The 18,038-nt window shown below is 43.3% G+C and overlaps 1 protein-coding gene and 1 long non-coding RNA gene across 10 annotated transcripts in view; one reads left to right on the top strand and one right to left on the bottom strand.

The window, feature by feature from the left end:
• LOC116557379 (vitamin K epoxide reductase complex subunit 1-like protein 1) overlaps positions 1-18,038 on the top strand; it is a 69,993-nt gene that overhangs the window by 20,967 nt on the left and 30,988 nt on the right. For 4 of the 9 annotated variants that reach the window (XR_004271492.1, XR_004271491.1, XR_004271490.1 and 1 more), the window contains exon 2: positions 14,815-14,876. Coding sequence is in view for 1 of the 9 variants with exons in the window: in XM_032286848.1 (XP_032142739.1) it covers positions 14,815-14,876 (62 nt within the window). In the remaining 8 variants the exon portion in view is untranslated. Of the gene's footprint in view, positions 1-6,898; positions 7,146-9,737; positions 9,779-12,163; positions 12,205-14,814; positions 14,877-14,993; positions 15,175-18,038 lie in introns of those variants that run through there. The other 5 variants (XR_004271495.1, XR_004271494.1, XR_004271496.1 and 2 more) reach the window with 5 other exon arrangements.
• On the bottom strand, positions 1,763-17,165 carry LOC116557383. Its single transcript, XR_004271499.1, has 2 exons — positions 16,990-17,165; positions 1,763-1,858 (listed from the first exon to the last, which is right to left on the bottom strand). It is a non-coding gene; the product is annotated as an uncharacterized LOC116557383 (long non-coding RNA).

Consider the following 18,038-nt stretch of genomic DNA (forward strand, 5'->3'; position numbering starts at 1 on the left):
TCCAACCTTGTTCCCTTGCTGGTGAGGAGTTGTGATCCCTTTTAGGAGGAGAGGTGTTCTGGTTTCGGGTGTTTTCATCCTTTTTGCGCTAGTTTCTTCCCATCTTTAAGGATTTATCCACCTGTCGACTTTGTGGTTGTTGGCTTTCAGATTGGGTCTCAAATCTTTCAGATTGACGGTCTGTTTGTTGATGATGAGGTTATTTCTGTTTCTCGGTTTCCTTCTGAGAGTCTGGCCCCTCTGCTGTAGGTCTGCTGAGGTTCACTCCAGGCCCTGCTTGCCTGGGGTTCACCTGCAGCGGCTGCTGAACAGCAAGGGTTGTTACCAGTTTTCTTCTTCTGCTATCTTTGTCCCAGAAGGATACCCCCCTAGTGTCAATCTGATCTCTCTTTTATGAGGTGTCTTTTTTGATATATAGGGGTCAGGGAGCTGCTTGAGGAGACGGTCTCTTCTTTATAGGAGCTCAGGTGAGCTGCGAGCTCTGTTGTTGTTCATTCAGAGCTGCTGGGCAGGTACTTTTAGGTCTGCTGTAGCAGTACTCATAAACTGCTTTTTGTTCCCAGGTGCTCTGTCCCAGGGATTTAGGGCTTTATTTATGAGTTTCCATTATGCTGCCGCCTTCTTTTTTTTTTTTTTTTTTTTTTTTTCCCTCCTTCAGACCTGCCCAGCCCAGCAAGGAGGCAGCCTATTCACTGTTGGCCTATAGCAGCTTTGCTGAGCTGCTGTGGGCTCCGCCCAGCTGACGAGTGAACTTCCCTACAGTCCTGTTTATATGGGTGTAGTTAGAAATGCTTTGGAGATGGTGGCCCGCCTCTGTTGGTGTGGAGTCTCTGCTGTGGCGGGTTGCCTTGGCAACGGCGGGCTGCCTTGGTAATGGCGGACGCCCCACCCCCACAGAGCTGGACCGTCCGGGGTTCAGCTGCGCTTGCTGTGAAACTCTCAATCCAGAGTTTCTGGTTGCTGTTCGTTTGTGGGGGTGGGACCAGCCGAGCCTGATCGCCTGGCTCCCTGCCTCAGAGCGTTTTTTAAATTGGTGTTCCAGTCGCCTGTTGAAGAGGCACCGGGGTCTGTTTGTTTTCCCCTGCGGCCACTCACTGCGCTGGCTTAAACAGCGGCACTGAGGTTTGTGGCCCTTTTTTTTTTTTTGCCCTGGAATCTACTGTCCTGGTTCTCTGCTCAGTCCCGTTTTTGAGCCGGGGTACGGGCGACTTCCCGTGGCTCCAATTGCCAGCCAAAAGGGCCCCCGGACCGGTGTATTTTGTATGGAGAACCGCGGCTCCGGGGCGCTGACAAAGCAGCCCCGCGGGGCAAAGCGGCGGCGCTGGCCGGCACAGCCGCGCTGGCGACCGTGGAGCACCTCTGCCCGGGAATTTCCTAGTCTGTGGGCAATAAAAACGCGGCGTCCACTCACCCTCTGCGCTTTCACTGGGAGCTGCGATCCTGAGCTGTTCCTAAACGGCCTCTTGGATCAGGTCCCTTGTAATTATTTTTTGTCTTTTTTTTAAAAAAGCAACAAATAACAGGATTGGTTTTTAATATATATATTTAATAACTCCTTTCTGTCAGTTGCCCTGGGTCATGTAACTAGAGCCAGATTTCCCTCCCAAAGGACTGTATTAATTTGCTGTTCTGTCAGTTTAGACTTCATGATTTAAATATTTGGTGGGGGGGCAATAGTGGGTTTAAAAATAATACTTGTTTTTGTTTTAGTTAACATTGTTATTCACTAGCCATTAAGGAACACATTAATTACTATTTATTCTTGTTGAATCTGTGCAATTTTCTGAGAGGAAGGTAAGCCTGCCTCTGTCTCTGTGTGTGTGTGTGTGTGTGTGTGTGTGTGTGTGTGTGTGTGTGTCTGAAGGAATGTCTGTGTGTGGTACTAGAAATTGAGAAATTATGGCAATTTCATATTATTCTAGTCAGGGATTCCTGGAATATCAGAATTGTCTCCAATCTGCAGCCACTGTTTTCAAGTCTCTAGGGTCTATGGGAGAAATATTTGTATTAAATATTTGCCCTGACAAATGGAAAACAAAAGGACCTGTGTATTTTATTCTTAACCAGGACTTGGACAGCAAACTCCAGGGTAGAAGACTGGAATGAGCCCAGCTAGCTCATGTGGAAATGCTGGGGTTTTTTGGAATCTAGTTAAGCTTAAATTGTTTCAAACTAAAGCAGGCCATGAGATGAACCCTTTTCATCTCCCCAGTTCTCAGACACACTGAGATCTTCCCCACATTTAACTCCTTTCTGTCAGTTGCCCTGGGTCGTGTAACCAGAGCCAGCCCGTTTGCCCTGGCTGACTGCTTATCTGGCCTTGGATACCTGCCCTGGCCTCTTCTGCCCAAGCAGTAGGTTTGGCCCTGGCTATCCTTGACAGTGGGGGGTACAGGAGGGAATGACAACCTTCTCAACCACTTCAGCCACATGGAAGAAGGAGAAAAGTGAGCTTGCATTTGTGTGCTGACCTTTTAACAGTGATGCTTCCCAGTGACACACAGACCCAATCAGTGTTCTCACATCTGCCTTCTTCCTTCCTGAGAATCAGGAGAAAGAAGAGCTCAGGCTTCATTTCTCACCTCAAAAGACAGCACATAAAAACTTGCAGCCAGCCGGGCGCGGTGGCTCAAGCCTGTAATCCCAGCACTTTGGGAGGCCGAGGCGGGTGGATCACGAGGTCAAGAGATCGAGACCATCCTGGTCAACATGGTGAAACCCCGTCTCTACTAAAAATACAAAAAATCAGCTGGGCATGGTGGCGCGTGCCTGTAATCCCAGCTACTCAGGAGGCTGAGGCAGGAGAATTGCCTGAACCCAGGAGGCGGAGGTTGCGGTGAGCCGAGATCGAGCCATTGCACTCCAGCCTGGGTAACATGAGTGAAACTCCGCCTCAAAAAAAAAAAACAAACAAAAAAAAAAACAAAACAAAACAAAACAAAACTTGCAGCCATTCTCAGAAGCATTGGTTTCCTGTTGGGTTGTTGCCTGTGTCAGATCAGCCAGAAAGAGGTGGAGTAACAACTGACTTGCTGAGAATTACACACAATCCATGCCCCTCCAACCCCCTGCCGCTCCTCAGCTACACACCAACCTGCAGAGAGTGACTTCTTACTCTTGAGACCCTCTTTCCTCTTGCTTAATGGTTCATGACATGTTCTTCATTTTCCTCCTACCACTCTCTCTTTTATTTTTTTTTTTTTGCTGGCTTATTCTCCTGTATTTGGCCAGTAAATGTTGATGTTCCACTCATCAGCCCTAGGCCCTTGTGTCATTCTTCTTTCCCTAAGCAGTCACAGCCATGTCCATGGCCTCAGTCATGGGCAAATCCAACACTTTCATCTCTACCCCAACTTCTGCTGTTGAGAACTCAATCTGCTAATACCTAATTGCCTATTGGACATCTCTACTTGGATGTCTAAAAGGTATTCTAAATTCAGCATGTCCAAGATTTATTTCATATTCTTCCTCTAAAAATGCCGTTTACTATCTTAACAAAAGGCATCACCGACTGGGCATGATGGCTCACGCCTTTAATCCCAGCACTTTGGGAGGCCGAGGTGGGTGGATTGCCGGAGGTCAGGAGTTGGAGACTAGCCTGGCCAACATGGTGAAACAAACTCTACTTAAAAAACACAAAAAATTACCTGGGTGTGGTGGCAGGTGCCTATAATCCCAGCTACTTGGGAGGCTGCGGCAGGAGAATCACTTGAATCCAGGAGGCAGAGGTTGCAGTGAACTGAGATTGTGCCACTGCACTCCAGCCTGGGCGACAAAACGAGACTCCCTCTCAAGAAAAAAAACATACACACAGAAAAATCATTGAGCGGTGCATCTTTTGTTGTTGTAATCAACAAGGTGTAACCCTGTAACCTATATTCAGGTCATTAAATGGACCAATGCTAGTGCTCCTGAAAGTCTTCCCTTAACTTCCCCCTAATCAACTATATGCCTCCTCCTCCTCAAAAGTGTTACCTCTCTCCTGACTTTTGTGAGAGTAATTTTCTTGCTTTTCTAAGATCGCACCCAAACTTGGTAGTTTAGCTTTCCCTGCTCTTTGAACTTTATATAAATGGAACAGTTGAGTTTGTTTTCTTTATTTGGCTGCTTCACTCAGTGTCATTTTGTGAGATTCACCTGTGTTTTATGGAGCTGTAGTTTGTTAGTCATTGCTGAATAATACTCTATTAGGAATCTAACACAATTGATATATTCATTTTCTCTCTTTTTTTTTTGGAGACTGTTTTCACTCTTTTCACCCAGGCTGGAGTGCAATGGCGCCATCTTGGCTCACTGCAACCTCTGCCTCCTGGGTTCAAGCGATTCCCCTGCCTCAGCCTCCTGAGTAGGTGGAACTACAGATGTGTACTGCCATTCTCCATTAATTACTGTATTTTTAGTAGAGACGAGATTTCACCGTGTTGGCCAGGCTGATCTCAAACTCCCGACCTCAGGTGATCCACCTCTCTTGGCCTCCCAAAGTACAGGGATTACAGTTGTGAGCCACCATGCCCAGTTTTCACTCTCTTTCTGATGGATATTTGTCTCCAGTTTACAGCAATTATGAATACTGCTGCTATAAACATTTTTGTATGTCTTCAGTTTTACTTAGTACTGCCAGACTATTTTCCAAAGTGATTGCACTAGTTTAGATTCCTACCAACAGTGTGAGAGAATTCTTGCTTATCCACCGCTTTGCTAAGGCTTAGAATTGTCAATCTGTTAAATTTTATTAACCATTCTGGTAGGTACATAATGGGTTTTTGTGTGTAACTGAGGTATATGTCATATACAATAAAATATGAAAATGTACCGCCTGAAAGAATATTTTACATGTAAATGTATCTATGTAACCACTAACCAGATATAGAATATTCCCATCACCCCAGAAAGTCCTCTCATGCTCTTTTCCAGAAAGAAGCTGCTATTCTATTCACACTATTTTGACTTTGGCCACTATACATGCATATTGCTTGTTTTTGAACTTCACATAAATGAGCTCAAATAGCATGGACTCTGCTATGCCTGGCTTCCTTTGTCCAGCATAATGGCTTTTTTTTTTTTTTTTTTTTTTTTTTGCAATTTATCCAAGTTGTTGGTTACTGTTTTTTTCTTGCTGAGCTCTGTTGTATGATTATATTACATTTTTAAAATTCATTTTCTTATTGATTGGTTCTAGGCTTTGATATTGTGAATTAAGCTGCTATGAACATTCTTATTTATACTTATTTCTCTTGGGTATATATCTAGGATTGTATTTCTGGGTCATGGGGTAGGTGAGTGTTTATTAGAAACGACAGAACAGTTTTCCAAAGTGGTTGGACTAATTAACACTCCACTTTGTTTTTAATTTGCATTTCTCTGATTACTAATGAGGTTAAACAGTCTTTTAATTTTTTGGGGGGGGAACTATTTGGATGTCTTCTGTTTGAAGAGCTCATTGAAGTCTTTTGCCTAATTTTCTGGTGGGTGTTCTTTGTTTTATTGGTTTGTATAAAGGATAAATATATTGATCCCCTCCCCTCCCTGCCCGGTATCTGTGTTGCAGCTATCTTTTACTAGCTAGTGGCTAGCCTTTTTATTCTCTTAAAGGTATCTCTTCGCTAACAGAAAAATTTTTAGTTTTAATTTTTAATTATTACGGATACATAATAACCAAACATATTAATGGTGTAGATGTGGTATTTTGATGCAAGCATGCAATGCATAATTATCAAATTAGGGTAGAGTACCCCATCACCTGAAGCATTTGTCATTTCTTCATGTTAGGAATATTCCAATTCTAGTCTATCAATTATTTTGAAATATATAATAAATTACTGTTAACTGTGTTGCCCTATTGTGCTACCAAACACTAAATTTATTCGTTCTTTTTAACTGTATTTTTGTATCCATTCACCCATCCCTCCTTATTTCCCACTTGCCTTACTGTCCTCTACTCTGTCTACATGTGTTCAGTTTTTTTCTTTAGCTCCCATATACGGGTGAGAACATGCAATGTTTGTCTTTCTGTGCCTGGCTTATTTCACGTAACATGATGTACTCTACTTTTATCCATGTTGTTGCAAATGGCAGGATTGCATTCATTTTGATGGCTGAATAGTACTGCATTGTGTGTAAGTCCCACATTTTCTTTATCCGTTCATACTATTGATGGACACTTAGGTTAATTCCATATTTTGGCTATTGTGAATAGTGCTGCAGTAAGCATGGGAGTGCAGAAATCTCTTCAATGTACTCATTTCCTTTCTTTTGAGTGTATACCCAGCAGTGGGATTTTTTTTCCCCCACACCCTCACCATCTTCTGTTGTTGCCTATCTTTTTAATAAAAACTGTTTAGGCCTGGCGCGGTGGCTCAAGCCTGTAATCCCAGCACTTTGGGAGGCCGAGGCGGGTGGATCATGAGGTCAAGAGATCGAGACCATCCTGGTCAACATGGTGAAACCCCGTCTCTACTAAAACTACAAAAAATTAGCTGGGCATGGTGGCGCGTGTCTGTAGTCCCAGCTACTCAGGAGGCTGAGGCAGGAGAATTGCTTGAACCCAGGAGGCGGAGGTTGCGGTGAGCCGAGATCACGCCATTGCACTCCAGCCTGGGTAACAAGAGCGAAACTCCGTCTCAAAAAAAATAAAATTAAATTAAATAAAAACTGTTTAAGCTGGAGTGAGATGGTATCTCATTGTAGTTTTGATTTGCATTTCTCTGATTAAAGAAAATCTTAATTTTAATGTAGTTGAACATTTCTGACTTTTCCTTTGTAATTAGGAGTTTTTGTATCCCTGTGTGAAGATAATGTACGTGATTTTCTGTTATTGTTTGCCTTTCACATTTAAATCAACAATCTCTGGAATTTTTGTGTGTGTGTGGTGTGAGATGGGGTCAGTTTGTTTTCCTAGATGACACATGATGATGATGATGATGATGATGATGATGATGATGATGATGATGTTGGTGATATTGTTTAGTTCCATTTATTGAAAAGGTCATCCCCTCCTGCTCTGTAGAGCTTCGTTGGACACAAATCAGGTGATTGTGTACACAAGGATTTGCCTGCCTCTTCTATTCCTGGTTTCCTGACACCCTTTCAGAGTGGAGTGTTGGCCAGATCAAAACTATTTTATAGTAACCCTTGGTGATTTTCTGCCTCAGACTCATTCTCTCACAAGTGTACAATAGGGTTTTCCAGAGGCCACATGAAATGCAGTGTTGCAACAGATTCAGTGCAGAAGCAGATAAGAGAACCAAGCTGTCTCCCAAATAAAGATTTCCAAAAATGTCAAAGGATGCCACTCTTCTCACTCATTTATTTGTTTTGGAAAACAGTTATTTTTCATTAAAGTGTTATTTATGTTAGCATGTAATAGATTTCTTGTTATTTTTAAATGAATGAATTGATATTTAAAACTTTCCTGTTTTGGCCGGGCATGGTGGCCCATACCTGTAATCCCAGCACTTTGGGAGGTTGAGGTGGGCAGATCACCTGAGGTCAGGAGTTTGAGACCAGCCTGGGCAACATGGTGAAATCCTGTCTCTACTAAAAATACAAAATTAGTGGAATGTGGTGGCACATGATTGTAATCCCAGCTACTCAGGAGGCTGAGGCAGGAGAATTGCCTTAACCTGGGAAGTGGAGGTTGCAGTGAGCCAAGATGGTGCCACTGCACTTTATCCTGGGTGACAGAGGGAGACAGAGGGATACAAAATCAATGTGCAAAAATCACAAGCATTCGTATACACCAATAAGAGACTTAAAGAGAGCCAAATCAAGAACGAACTGCCATTCACAATTGCTACAAAGGGAATAAAATACCTAGGAATACAACTAACAAAGAATGTAAAGGACCTCTTCAAGGAGAACTATAAACCACTGCTCAACATAATAAGAGAGGACACAAACAGATGGGGAAACATTCCATGCTCATGGTTAGGAAGAATCAATATCGTGAAAATGGCCATACTGCCCAAAGTAATTTACAGATTCAACGCTATCACCATCAAGCTACCAATGGCCTTCTTCACAGAACTGGAAAAAACCACCTTAAACTTCTTATGGAACCAAAAGAGAGCCCACATAGCCAAGTCAGTTCTAAGCAAAAAGAGCAAAGCTGGAGGCATCACACTGCCTAACTACAAACTATATTACAAGGCTGCAGTAATCAAAACAGCATGATACTGGTACCAAAACAGAGACATAGACCAAAGGAACAGAACAGAGGCCTTGGAGGCACCACCACACATCTACAACCATCTGATCTTTGACAGACCTGACAAAAACAAGCAATAGGGAAAGGATTCCCTGTTTAATAAATGGTGTTGGGAAAACTGGCCAGCCATGTGCAGAAAGCAGAAACTGGACCCCTTCCTGACACCTTATGCTAAAATTAACACCAGGTGGATTAAAGACTTAAACATAAGACCTAACACCATAAAAACCCCAGAAGAAAACCTAGGCCAAACCATTCAGGACATAGGCATAGGTAAGGACTTGACTAAAACACTGAAAGCATTGGCAACAAAAGCCAAATTAGACAAATGGGACCTAACTAAACTTAAGAGCTTCTGCACAGCAAAAGAAACAATCATTAGAGTGAATCGGGAACCAACAGAATGGGGAAAAATATTTGCAATCTACCCATCTGACAAAGGGCTAATATCCAGAATCTACAAAGAACTAAAACAGATTTACAAGAAAAAAACAAGACCATTCAAAAGTGGGCGAAGGATATGAACAGACACGTTACGAAAGAAGACATATATGAGGCCAACAAACATAAAAAAATGCTCATCATCACTGGTCATGAGATACCATCTCACGCCAGTTAGAATGGCGATCATTAAAAAATCTGGAGACAACAGATGCTGGAGAGGATGTGGAGAAATAGGAACACTTTTACACTGTTGGTGGGAGTGTAAATTAGTTCAACCATTGTGGAAGACAGTGTGGCACATCCTCAAGGACCTAGAAATAGAAATTCCATTTGACCCAGCAATCCCATTACTGGGTATATATCCAAAGGATTACAAATTGTTCTATTGTAAGGACACATGCACACGAATGTTCATTGCAGCACTGTTTACAATAGCAAAGACTTGGAACCAACCCAAATGCCCATCAATGATAAACTGGACCGGGAAAATGTGGCACATATACACCATGGAATACTGTGCAGCCATAAAAAACGATGAGTTCATGTTGTTTGGCGGGATATGGATGAACCTGGAAACCATCAGTCTCAGCAAACTGACACAAGAACAGAAAATCAAACAGTGCGTGTTCTCACTCATAGGTGGGTGTTGAACAGTGAGAACACATAGACACAGGGAGAGGAGCGTCACACATGGGTCTGTCGGCGGGGGGGACCTAGGAGAGGGACGGTGGGGGGTGGGGAGTTAGGGAGGGATAGCATGGGGAGAAAGGCCAGATATAGGTGATGGGGAGGAAGGCAGCAAACCACATTGCCATGTATGTGTCTATGCAACAATCTTGCATGTTCTTCACATGTACCCCAAAACCTAAAACGCAATAAAAAGAATATATATATATACACACACACATATAAAAGAAACCTCACTAAGGCTTTATTTTATTTATTTATATGACAAAGAGTATCACTTTGTTAATCAGGTTCTATTTATTTATTTGACAGAGTATCACTTTGTTGCCCAGATTCTATTTATTTATTTATTTATTTGACAGAATATCGCTTTGTTGCCCAGGCTGGATTGTGATGGCACAGTCCCTGCTCACTGGGTCTCCCAAGTAGCTAGGATTTCAGGTATACGCCACCACACCCAGCTAATTTTTGTATTTTTAGTAGATATGAAGTTTCACCATGTTAGCCAGGCTGGTCTTGAACTCCTGATCTCAGGTGATCCACCTGACCTCAAGTGATCTGCCTTCTTCAACCTCCCACAGTGCTGGGATTGCAGGGGGTGAGCTACCATGCCTGGCAGAAACCTTAGTAAGGTTCTTAAGCCGTACATGAAGTGGAATCGTCAAATTTACATCTAGAAAATTAAAACAATTTATGTACCCACTTCAAATGTACGGGAGTGCCAATTTAATTGTATCCTTGTCCACATGTGGTATTTGTTTAAAAACAGTGCCACCCAGATTTTTTTAAAAACTTGATTACCCTAGACACCCAGTCGTCACTGCTTGGAGGATACTTTATCTCTGAAATCTTTGAAATTCTATCAGAATCTCTTTGCCTTAAACTTGGCTAAAACTTAAAATGTGTACATTTATTTTTTTCCTTTCCTTCTCTTCCTACTCCCTTTCTTCATAAGCATAGTTTTCTTCAGTAATTTCTTTGGTTACTACTTCAGCTTCATTTGTTCTAGAATGTGGACGTTTTGAAGACACATTCCATGTCTCTCTTATTCTCTGTTGTGTCATGGCTGTAGTATACTAGATGCTCGATGCTCAAATTTGTCAAAAAAAAAAAAAAAAAAAAAACTTTCTCTGCATAGTATTGATAAGGTTGATCTGCATATTTCTAACATTTTTTCTTTCATCTTGTTAATCTGTTTTGTCCTTTTGATGCGAGTTGTAGGATAATTCATTTCCTGACTTTTTTTATGTTGCTAATTTTTATTTGGTTATATTTCATCTGCTACTTACTGCTTCTCTTCCTGTTTTAAATTTGGTAAATCATGCTTTTCATCTCTGAAATCTTTTCTCAGATTATTCTGATTTCATTTTTACAGTTGCAAAATTCACTTAAATTCTTTTAAAATATTAAGCACCTTGCATTTTATTATTTTTCTTCAACTTAGATACTGTGAGACTGTCAAGTTTTTAAATATCTTTTTCAGCTCTAGGGCATTTAAACTTTAATATTAGTGTGTTTAAAACTCCTTAGGACTGGGAAATAAAAGAAAATGGAGTACCCACTTCTTCCTTCAATCCAGCCACCCCAAAGACACAATTAAAATGTGGTATTGGTGCTGGAAACAGTAGCTCACGCCTGTTATCCCAGCACTTTGGGAGGCTGAGACAGGCAGATCCTGTGAGCCCAGAAGTTTGAGACCAGCCTGGGCAACACGGTGAAACCCCATCTATACAAAAAATTAGCCACACATGGTGGCTTGTGCCTGTGGCCAGTACCCGGGAGGCTGAGGTGGGAGGATTGCTTGAGCTCAGGAAGATGAAGTTGCAGTGAGCTGTAATTGTGCTCCAGCCTGGGTGACAGAGCAAGACCCTGTCTTAAAAAAAAAATGGAATTTTTATTAGTATAAAGTTAGGTCTAAGAGTTTTATTTGCAGAGATTACCATGTGGGAGTAATCTCTAGACATTTCTGACTTCCTGACATATTTTGTAAGACCCCCCCAAAGGTGGAGAACTGGATCAGGAAAACAAGCAGAGCTTGAATATACACTGCCATTTTTTAGAGGACCATGAATTCAGAACTTGAAAGACTTGGAGTTATTTCTTTCCTTAATTACACTTTGGAGTTTTGCCCTTAGGACTGAGAAACGAATGTGAGTTCCTCTTCCGTAGGAGTCCAGTCTAATGCTAGACATACATGGTAATAAGCAGAGTCAGTGTGAGAGAAATCTGTGGTGTGAAGGTAAAGTGAAGAGACCGATAATTCATGGTTGATGTTTTCCACTGAGGGGCCAGCATGGGTTTTATGCAGAATGGAGGACATTTGAGATTTCATTTTGGGGTAGTAGGAGACTGTAACCTGGGATGGGTAAAAAAAAAAATACAAAGCAATGCTTACACTCAGGTTGATAACCTTGAATTTGTACTGGTGCTAATTATGGTTTATTTCCTAGTAGTATTTACTGCCCCTATACAGGGGTGGAAAATGAAACTAGTGTATTTACTCAAAATAGGTGATTTGAAGGAAAATGGGACTGAGCAAAGTAGTACTTTATAATTGGCCCCAGTCTTTGGGATAAGACTACTAGAGACTCATTGCTTTTCACATTATTAGGTGAAATTAATCATTAAAACCGTAAGGAAAAATGGAGGTTTTTGGCCAGGTGCGGTGGCTCATTTCTGTAATCCAAGCACTTTGGGAGGCTGAGGTGGATGGATCACTTGAGGTCAGAAATTGAAGACCAGCTTGGTTACCAACAGGGTGAAACCCTGCCTCTACTAAAAATACAAAAATTAGCCAACTGCCTTGGCTCATGCTTGTAATCCCAGCTACTTGGGAGGCCAATACAGGAGGGTCACTTGAACCCAGGAGACAGAGATTGCAGTGAGCCAAGATCATGCCACTGCACTCTAGCCTGGGAGACAAGCAAGATTTCGTCTAAAAAAAAAATATATATATATATATATATGGTATGTTTCAGCTCGTTGCACTTAAATTGTTCCTTTTTTAGCCTGTTGTGCCACTTCTGCTTGGCTCTTGGGCCTTCTAACAATCCTGTTTATGCTTAGTTTCCTTGTTGTCCAGTGTTACAGGATGTTCTTGGCTTATCTTGCATATTTCCTGCCCAGCCACTTTTCCAAGGAGAGTGTGGACGTTTAAAACAAAAAGTTTTAGGGCCCCAGTCGCATCCCAAACCAGCTTAATCAGAATCCCTGGTGGGGATAGGGTCCAGAGACAGACAGGGTCCCCAGGCTGGAGTGCAGTGGTGGGATCTCAGCTCACTGCAGCCTCTGCCTTCTGGGTTCAAGTGATTCTTCTGCCTCAGCCTCCCGAGTAGCTGGGACTGCAGTCGTGAGCCACCACTCTCAGCTAATTTTTGTATTTTTAGTAGAAATGGGGTTTTGCCCTATTGGCCAGGCTGGTCTCCAATTCCTGACCTCAAGTGATCTGCTCGCCTTGGCCTCCCAAAGTGCTGGGATTATAGGTATGAACCACCACACCCCGCCAGGATACAGTATTTTTTAAAAAGCATGCCTAGCCTTGGATGGAAAACCACTTGAGGAGAGTATGCTGCCTTATCGGGCTCTGTAAATGCTTTATCTCTACACAAGGCTGGAAATTTGAGTGGAGTCCTTGACTAAAGCTCGCATTGCTACATGGTGACCTTTCTTCCCTCTCCTGCTTAAAGCTTGTGTTTCAGAATTTTGACCCGAACGCATCTGAGTTGAAAGCCAGGCTTGATCTGCCATCCCAGGACTCTGTGTCGATCCCTTTACTTGCCTACTGTGTGTTGAGTTGGGGCTCACCTTCGTGCCTCTGGGAAATAAGTTCTTTGATAACTTGCTTAAGAGTCTCTCAGTACTTTCCCTTGCCCTTAGAATCAATACCAAAATATGCGGCCTGCAGTGTAGACTATGCACCGCCTTCAGTGTAGACTGCTCAGGCCCCCTCTTGGTTCCTAGAGCCTGCCATGCTTCCTTCTACCACGAGGCCTTTGCACACACTGCTGTCTGCTGGGAATGCCTTGCTTTTCCTCGTTACTTAGTTCTCCTCTACTCATCTTTCAGGTGCCAGCTTGACTGTCTTCCTCGGGGGAGCTTCTCTGACCTTGGTACACCAGGTCAGCCCCCATGTGCTGACTTTTTTATGATTGGTAATATTTCTGTACCTTTAGGACACATATCAAGGCCCAGAAGTCACAGTTTTGCATTTGTTTGTGTGATCATTTGATGCATGTCTCTCTCTCTGAAGCCTGACTCTTTGGGGCTCACATCCTGTCTCCACCAGTTTTAGCTATGGGACCTTGAACAAATCATTTCATCTCTGGTCCCCAGTGTCTTTTAACTGCAAAACAGCGATGATATAATACTTTCACCTACCTTGTGAGGTGGGGATGAAGATTAAATAAAGTAATTTGTGTAAAGCAGTTAGAACAGAGCTAGCTATTAATAGTAGAGAATCTTGGCAAGTATTACTTATGATTATTGCAGTGGACCACAAGCTCCATACAGGCAGGGGTCATTTCTGTTTGTTTAGATTTGTATGCAGGGTGCTTGGAACATGGATGGTGCTCAGGAAATATTCATTGAATGAATGAATGAAATGGAGATAATAGTAATACCATGTTTATAGAATTCCATGAGGATATAAAATGATGAAAGTATATAAGTTTTTGGTAGCGTGTGTAGCTCATAGTAGGTGGTCAATAAATATTCAATGCCTGAATGAGGAAAATGGGGACAATAGTAATACCAGCTTCAGAGGTTGTCGTGGGGACCTAAGGTAACCCTGTAGTACCTTGTAGAGTGCCTAGCACATGGTAGGTGCTCAGAAAATATTTGTTGAATGAATGAGTGAAGTGAGGATGATGGTAACACCAGCTCCTAGAGTTGCTGTGGGGATAGAAAATAAGGCAAGTCAACAGCTTGTTGTATTGTGGTTGCGCCTGGTAGACACTCAACAGTGAAATGAGAGGAGCTGCTGTGAGTTTCTTTCTCCTGGGGCTTAGGAGAGAATCCTTTTGGGGTGCAGAATAATGGTATGGAGCGGACACTGGTCCTCTTTTTTTTTTTTTTTTGAGACAAAGTCTTGCTCTGTCGCCAGGCTGGAGTACAGTGGCGCGATCTTGGCTCACTGCAGCCTCCGCCTCCCAGGTTCAAGCAATTCTCTCCTGCCTCAGCCTCCTGAGTAGCTGGGACTACAGACGTGTGCCAGCACACCCAGCTAATTTTTATATTTTAGTAGAGATGGGGTTTCACTATGTTGGCCAGGATGGTCTTGATCTCTTGACCTTGTGATCCGCCTGCCTCTGCCTCCCAAAGTGCTGGGATTACAGGCATGAGCGACCGCGCCAGGCCAACACTGGTCCTCTTGAAGGAAGAATAGGCAGCTGTCTACTCCTTGCCAAGCTCTGGCCTTGATAAAAAGTTGAATCATTCCTTTCCCTCTTCCTCCCTAACCTGTTCTTCCTTTACACTAGAATCCTTGCCCAGAGTCCAGCGCCTCGTTCCTGTCCAGGATCACCTTCTGGTGGATCACAGGGTAAGGCTGGGCCCCAGAGACCTCAGGAAGGTGGTGGGGAATGAATGAATGAATGAATGAATGAATGAAACATGCCGAGCTCCCCGCTTGACTTCTCTCTCCTTTGCTCTTCTGCAGAGTTGTCTTGAATCTGCCTGTGCTGGCCATGTGGTGGTCTCTGAGACACCAATTCTGTCCCCCAAATCCATCACCTTGAATGTGATAAACACATGAGCCATCAGCAGCTTAAATATCTTGCAGGAGGCTTGGCCTAGGACAGCCCTACACTGGACTGCTCTTGCTTTAGCTTCAGATTTGGGTTTTTATTTTTATTTCTTGCCTAGACATTGTGTTCAACCTGACAGATTTGGTTTTTTTAAATATTAGGTATAGTTATTATTGACATTGTTCCCCGCCTGTCCCCCACTCCTTAGGAAAATAATACTGTCTCACAATAGGCAATGTGGGTTAAAAAAACATGTCCAGATTAGTAGTAAAGAAACACCCAGAGGCAACCACTGTCACCATTTTAGTATGCCTCCTTCTGGTCTTCTTTTCTTTTTGAGATGGAGTCTCCCTCTGTCTCCCGGGCTGGAGTGCAGTGGCGCGATCTCAGCTCACTACAACCTCTGCCTCCTGGGTTCAAGCAATTCTCCTGCTAGTCTCCCAGGTAGCTAGGATTACAGGCGTGCACCATCATGCCTGGCTAATTTTTGTATTTTTAGTAGAGACAGGGTTTTGCCATGTTGGCCAGGCTGGTCTTGAACTCCTGACCTCAGGGGATCCACCCACATTGGCCTCCCAAAGTGCTGGGCTTACAGGTGTGAGCCACCATGCCCAGCCACCTTGTGGTTTTCTTTTTGTACATCTTTTTCTGCCCATTGTTAACACCTTATTGGGGATTATTTGAAGAATCTTTCACCCTAATATGCATCATCTTTTTGTTTTCTTGGAGACAGGCTTTGTGTCTCTAAGGCTGGAGTGCAGTGGCACAATCATAGCTCACTTCAGTCTTTTTTTTTTTTTTTTTCTTTTGGAGACAGAGTTTCGCTCTTGTTACCCAGGCTTGAGTGCAATGGCGCGATCTCGGCTCACCGCAACCTCCGCCTCCCGGGTTCAGGCAATTCTCCTGCCCCAGCCTCCTGAGTAGCTGGGATTACAGGCACGCGCCACCATGCCCAGCTAATTTTTTTGTATTTTTAGTAGAGACAGGGTTTCACCGTGTTGACCAGGATGGTCTCGATCTCTTGACCTCGTGATCCACCCGCCTTGGCCTCCCAAAGTGCTGGGATTACAGGCGTGAGCCACCGTGCCCAGCTCACTTCAGTCTTGATCTGCTGGGTTCAAGTGATGCTCCTGCCTCAGCCTTCTGAATAGCTGGGACTATAGACACATGCCCAACAGATTTTTGTATGTTTTGCAGAGATGGGGTTTTACCATCTTGCCCAAGTTGGTCTCCAACTCCTGAGCTCAAGTGATTCTTCTGCCTCTGTCTCCCAGAGTGCTGGGATTATAGGAATGAGCCACCATGCCTGGTCTCATTCTTCTCTTTATGAACCTTTTACAAACATCTTTTTAAAAGATTAGATGTTTTAAATAATTTCTTCAAATTACTATTAAGGAGTGTCACTGGGACAGTTGATGTAATTTGTATATGACTGCAGGACACCGGATGCATGCTAATTTATTAGCATTCATTCTTGTTTTGGAAAATTGTGCTCCAGTTACATAAGAGCATGTCCTGGATTGTAAGGGGATACCCCTAGTTTTTTAGGGGTAAAGATATGTAGAGCCTACATCTTAACTTTTTTTTTTTTTTTGGAGACAGAGTCTTGCTCTGTTGTTCAGGCTGGAGTGCAGTGGCATGATCTGCAGCCTCTGCCTCCTGGGTTTAAGCTATTCTCCTGTCTCAGCCTCCTGAGTAGCTGGGGATTATAGGCATGTACCACCATGCCTGGCTAATTTTTCTATTTTAGTAGAGATGGGTTTTCATCATGTTGACCAGGCTGGTCTCAAACCCCTGACCTCAGGTGATCCACACACCTCAACCTTCCAGGGTGCTGGGATTACAGGTGTAAGCCACTGTGCTAGTCCTTTAACTGTTTGAATGGTTTAGAAAAAGATGTGTTTGCACGTGTGTGTGTGAATGGATAAGAGACAGAATATTACTGTAAACTTGGCAACATGTTAATAGTGGTGAGTTGAGTGAATTCTTAGTATGATTTGAGTAATTTTCCTGTACATTTGAAATTATTTTAAAACAAAAAATGAAAATGTTTAACTTTTTATTACAAAAGTGTTCAGTTTGCCAAGTGCAGTGGCTCACACCTATAATTTTAGCACTTTGGGAGGCCAAGGTGGGTGGATTACCTGAGGTCAGGAGTTTGAGACAAGCCTGGCCCATGTGGTAAAACCCTGTTTCCACTAAAAATACAAAAATTAGCCGGGTGTGGTGGTAGGTGCCTGTAATCCCAGCTACTTGGGAGGTTGAGGCAGGAGAACCGCTTGATCCCAGGAGGCGGAGGTTACAATGAGCCGAAATTGCACCACTGTACCCAGCCTGGGTGGAGTCACATAGAAAGATTAATAAAACTCAATAAGCTTATCACCCAGGTTTCATGATTGCTAATGCTTTGTCACATCAGCCTTTTTTTTCCCCCCTCAACCTGTTTTTTTTTTTTTCAAATGGGCCTGGCTCTGTTGCCCAGGCTGGAGTGCAATGACATGATCACGGCTCCCTGCAGCCTCCACTTTCTGGCCTAGAGCAGTCCTCCCACCTCAGCCTCCTGAGTAGCTGGGACTACAGGTGTGAGCCATTATGACTGGGTAATATTTTTTATTTTTAATTTTTGTAGAGTTAGTCACCCAGCGTTGCCCAGGTTGGTCTTGAACTTCAAACCCACGAAGTCCTCCCACCTTGGTCTCCTGAAGTGCTAGGATTAGAGGCAAGAGCTACTGGTCCTGGCCCATATTAACCTCTTTTAATGTAAAATTTTAAAAAGTTGGTGGGGCATGGTGGCTCACGCCTATAATCCCTGCACTTCGTGAGGCCAAGGTGGGAGGATAGCTTGAGCCCAGGAGCTCAAGATCAGCCTGGGCAACATAGGGAGACTCTGTCTCTACAAAAATAAAAAACATTTAGCCACTCATAATGGCTCACACCTGAAGTCCCAGCTACTCGGG

The sequence above is a fragment of the Sapajus apella genome, unplaced genomic scaffold (genome assembly GCF_009761245.1).
Source record: "Sapajus apella isolate SASKATOON/1434 unplaced genomic scaffold, GSC_monkey_1.0 scaffold19, whole genome shotgun sequence".
Classification (NCBI taxonomy): domain Eukaryota; kingdom Metazoa; phylum Chordata; class Mammalia; order Primates; family Cebidae; genus Sapajus; species Sapajus apella.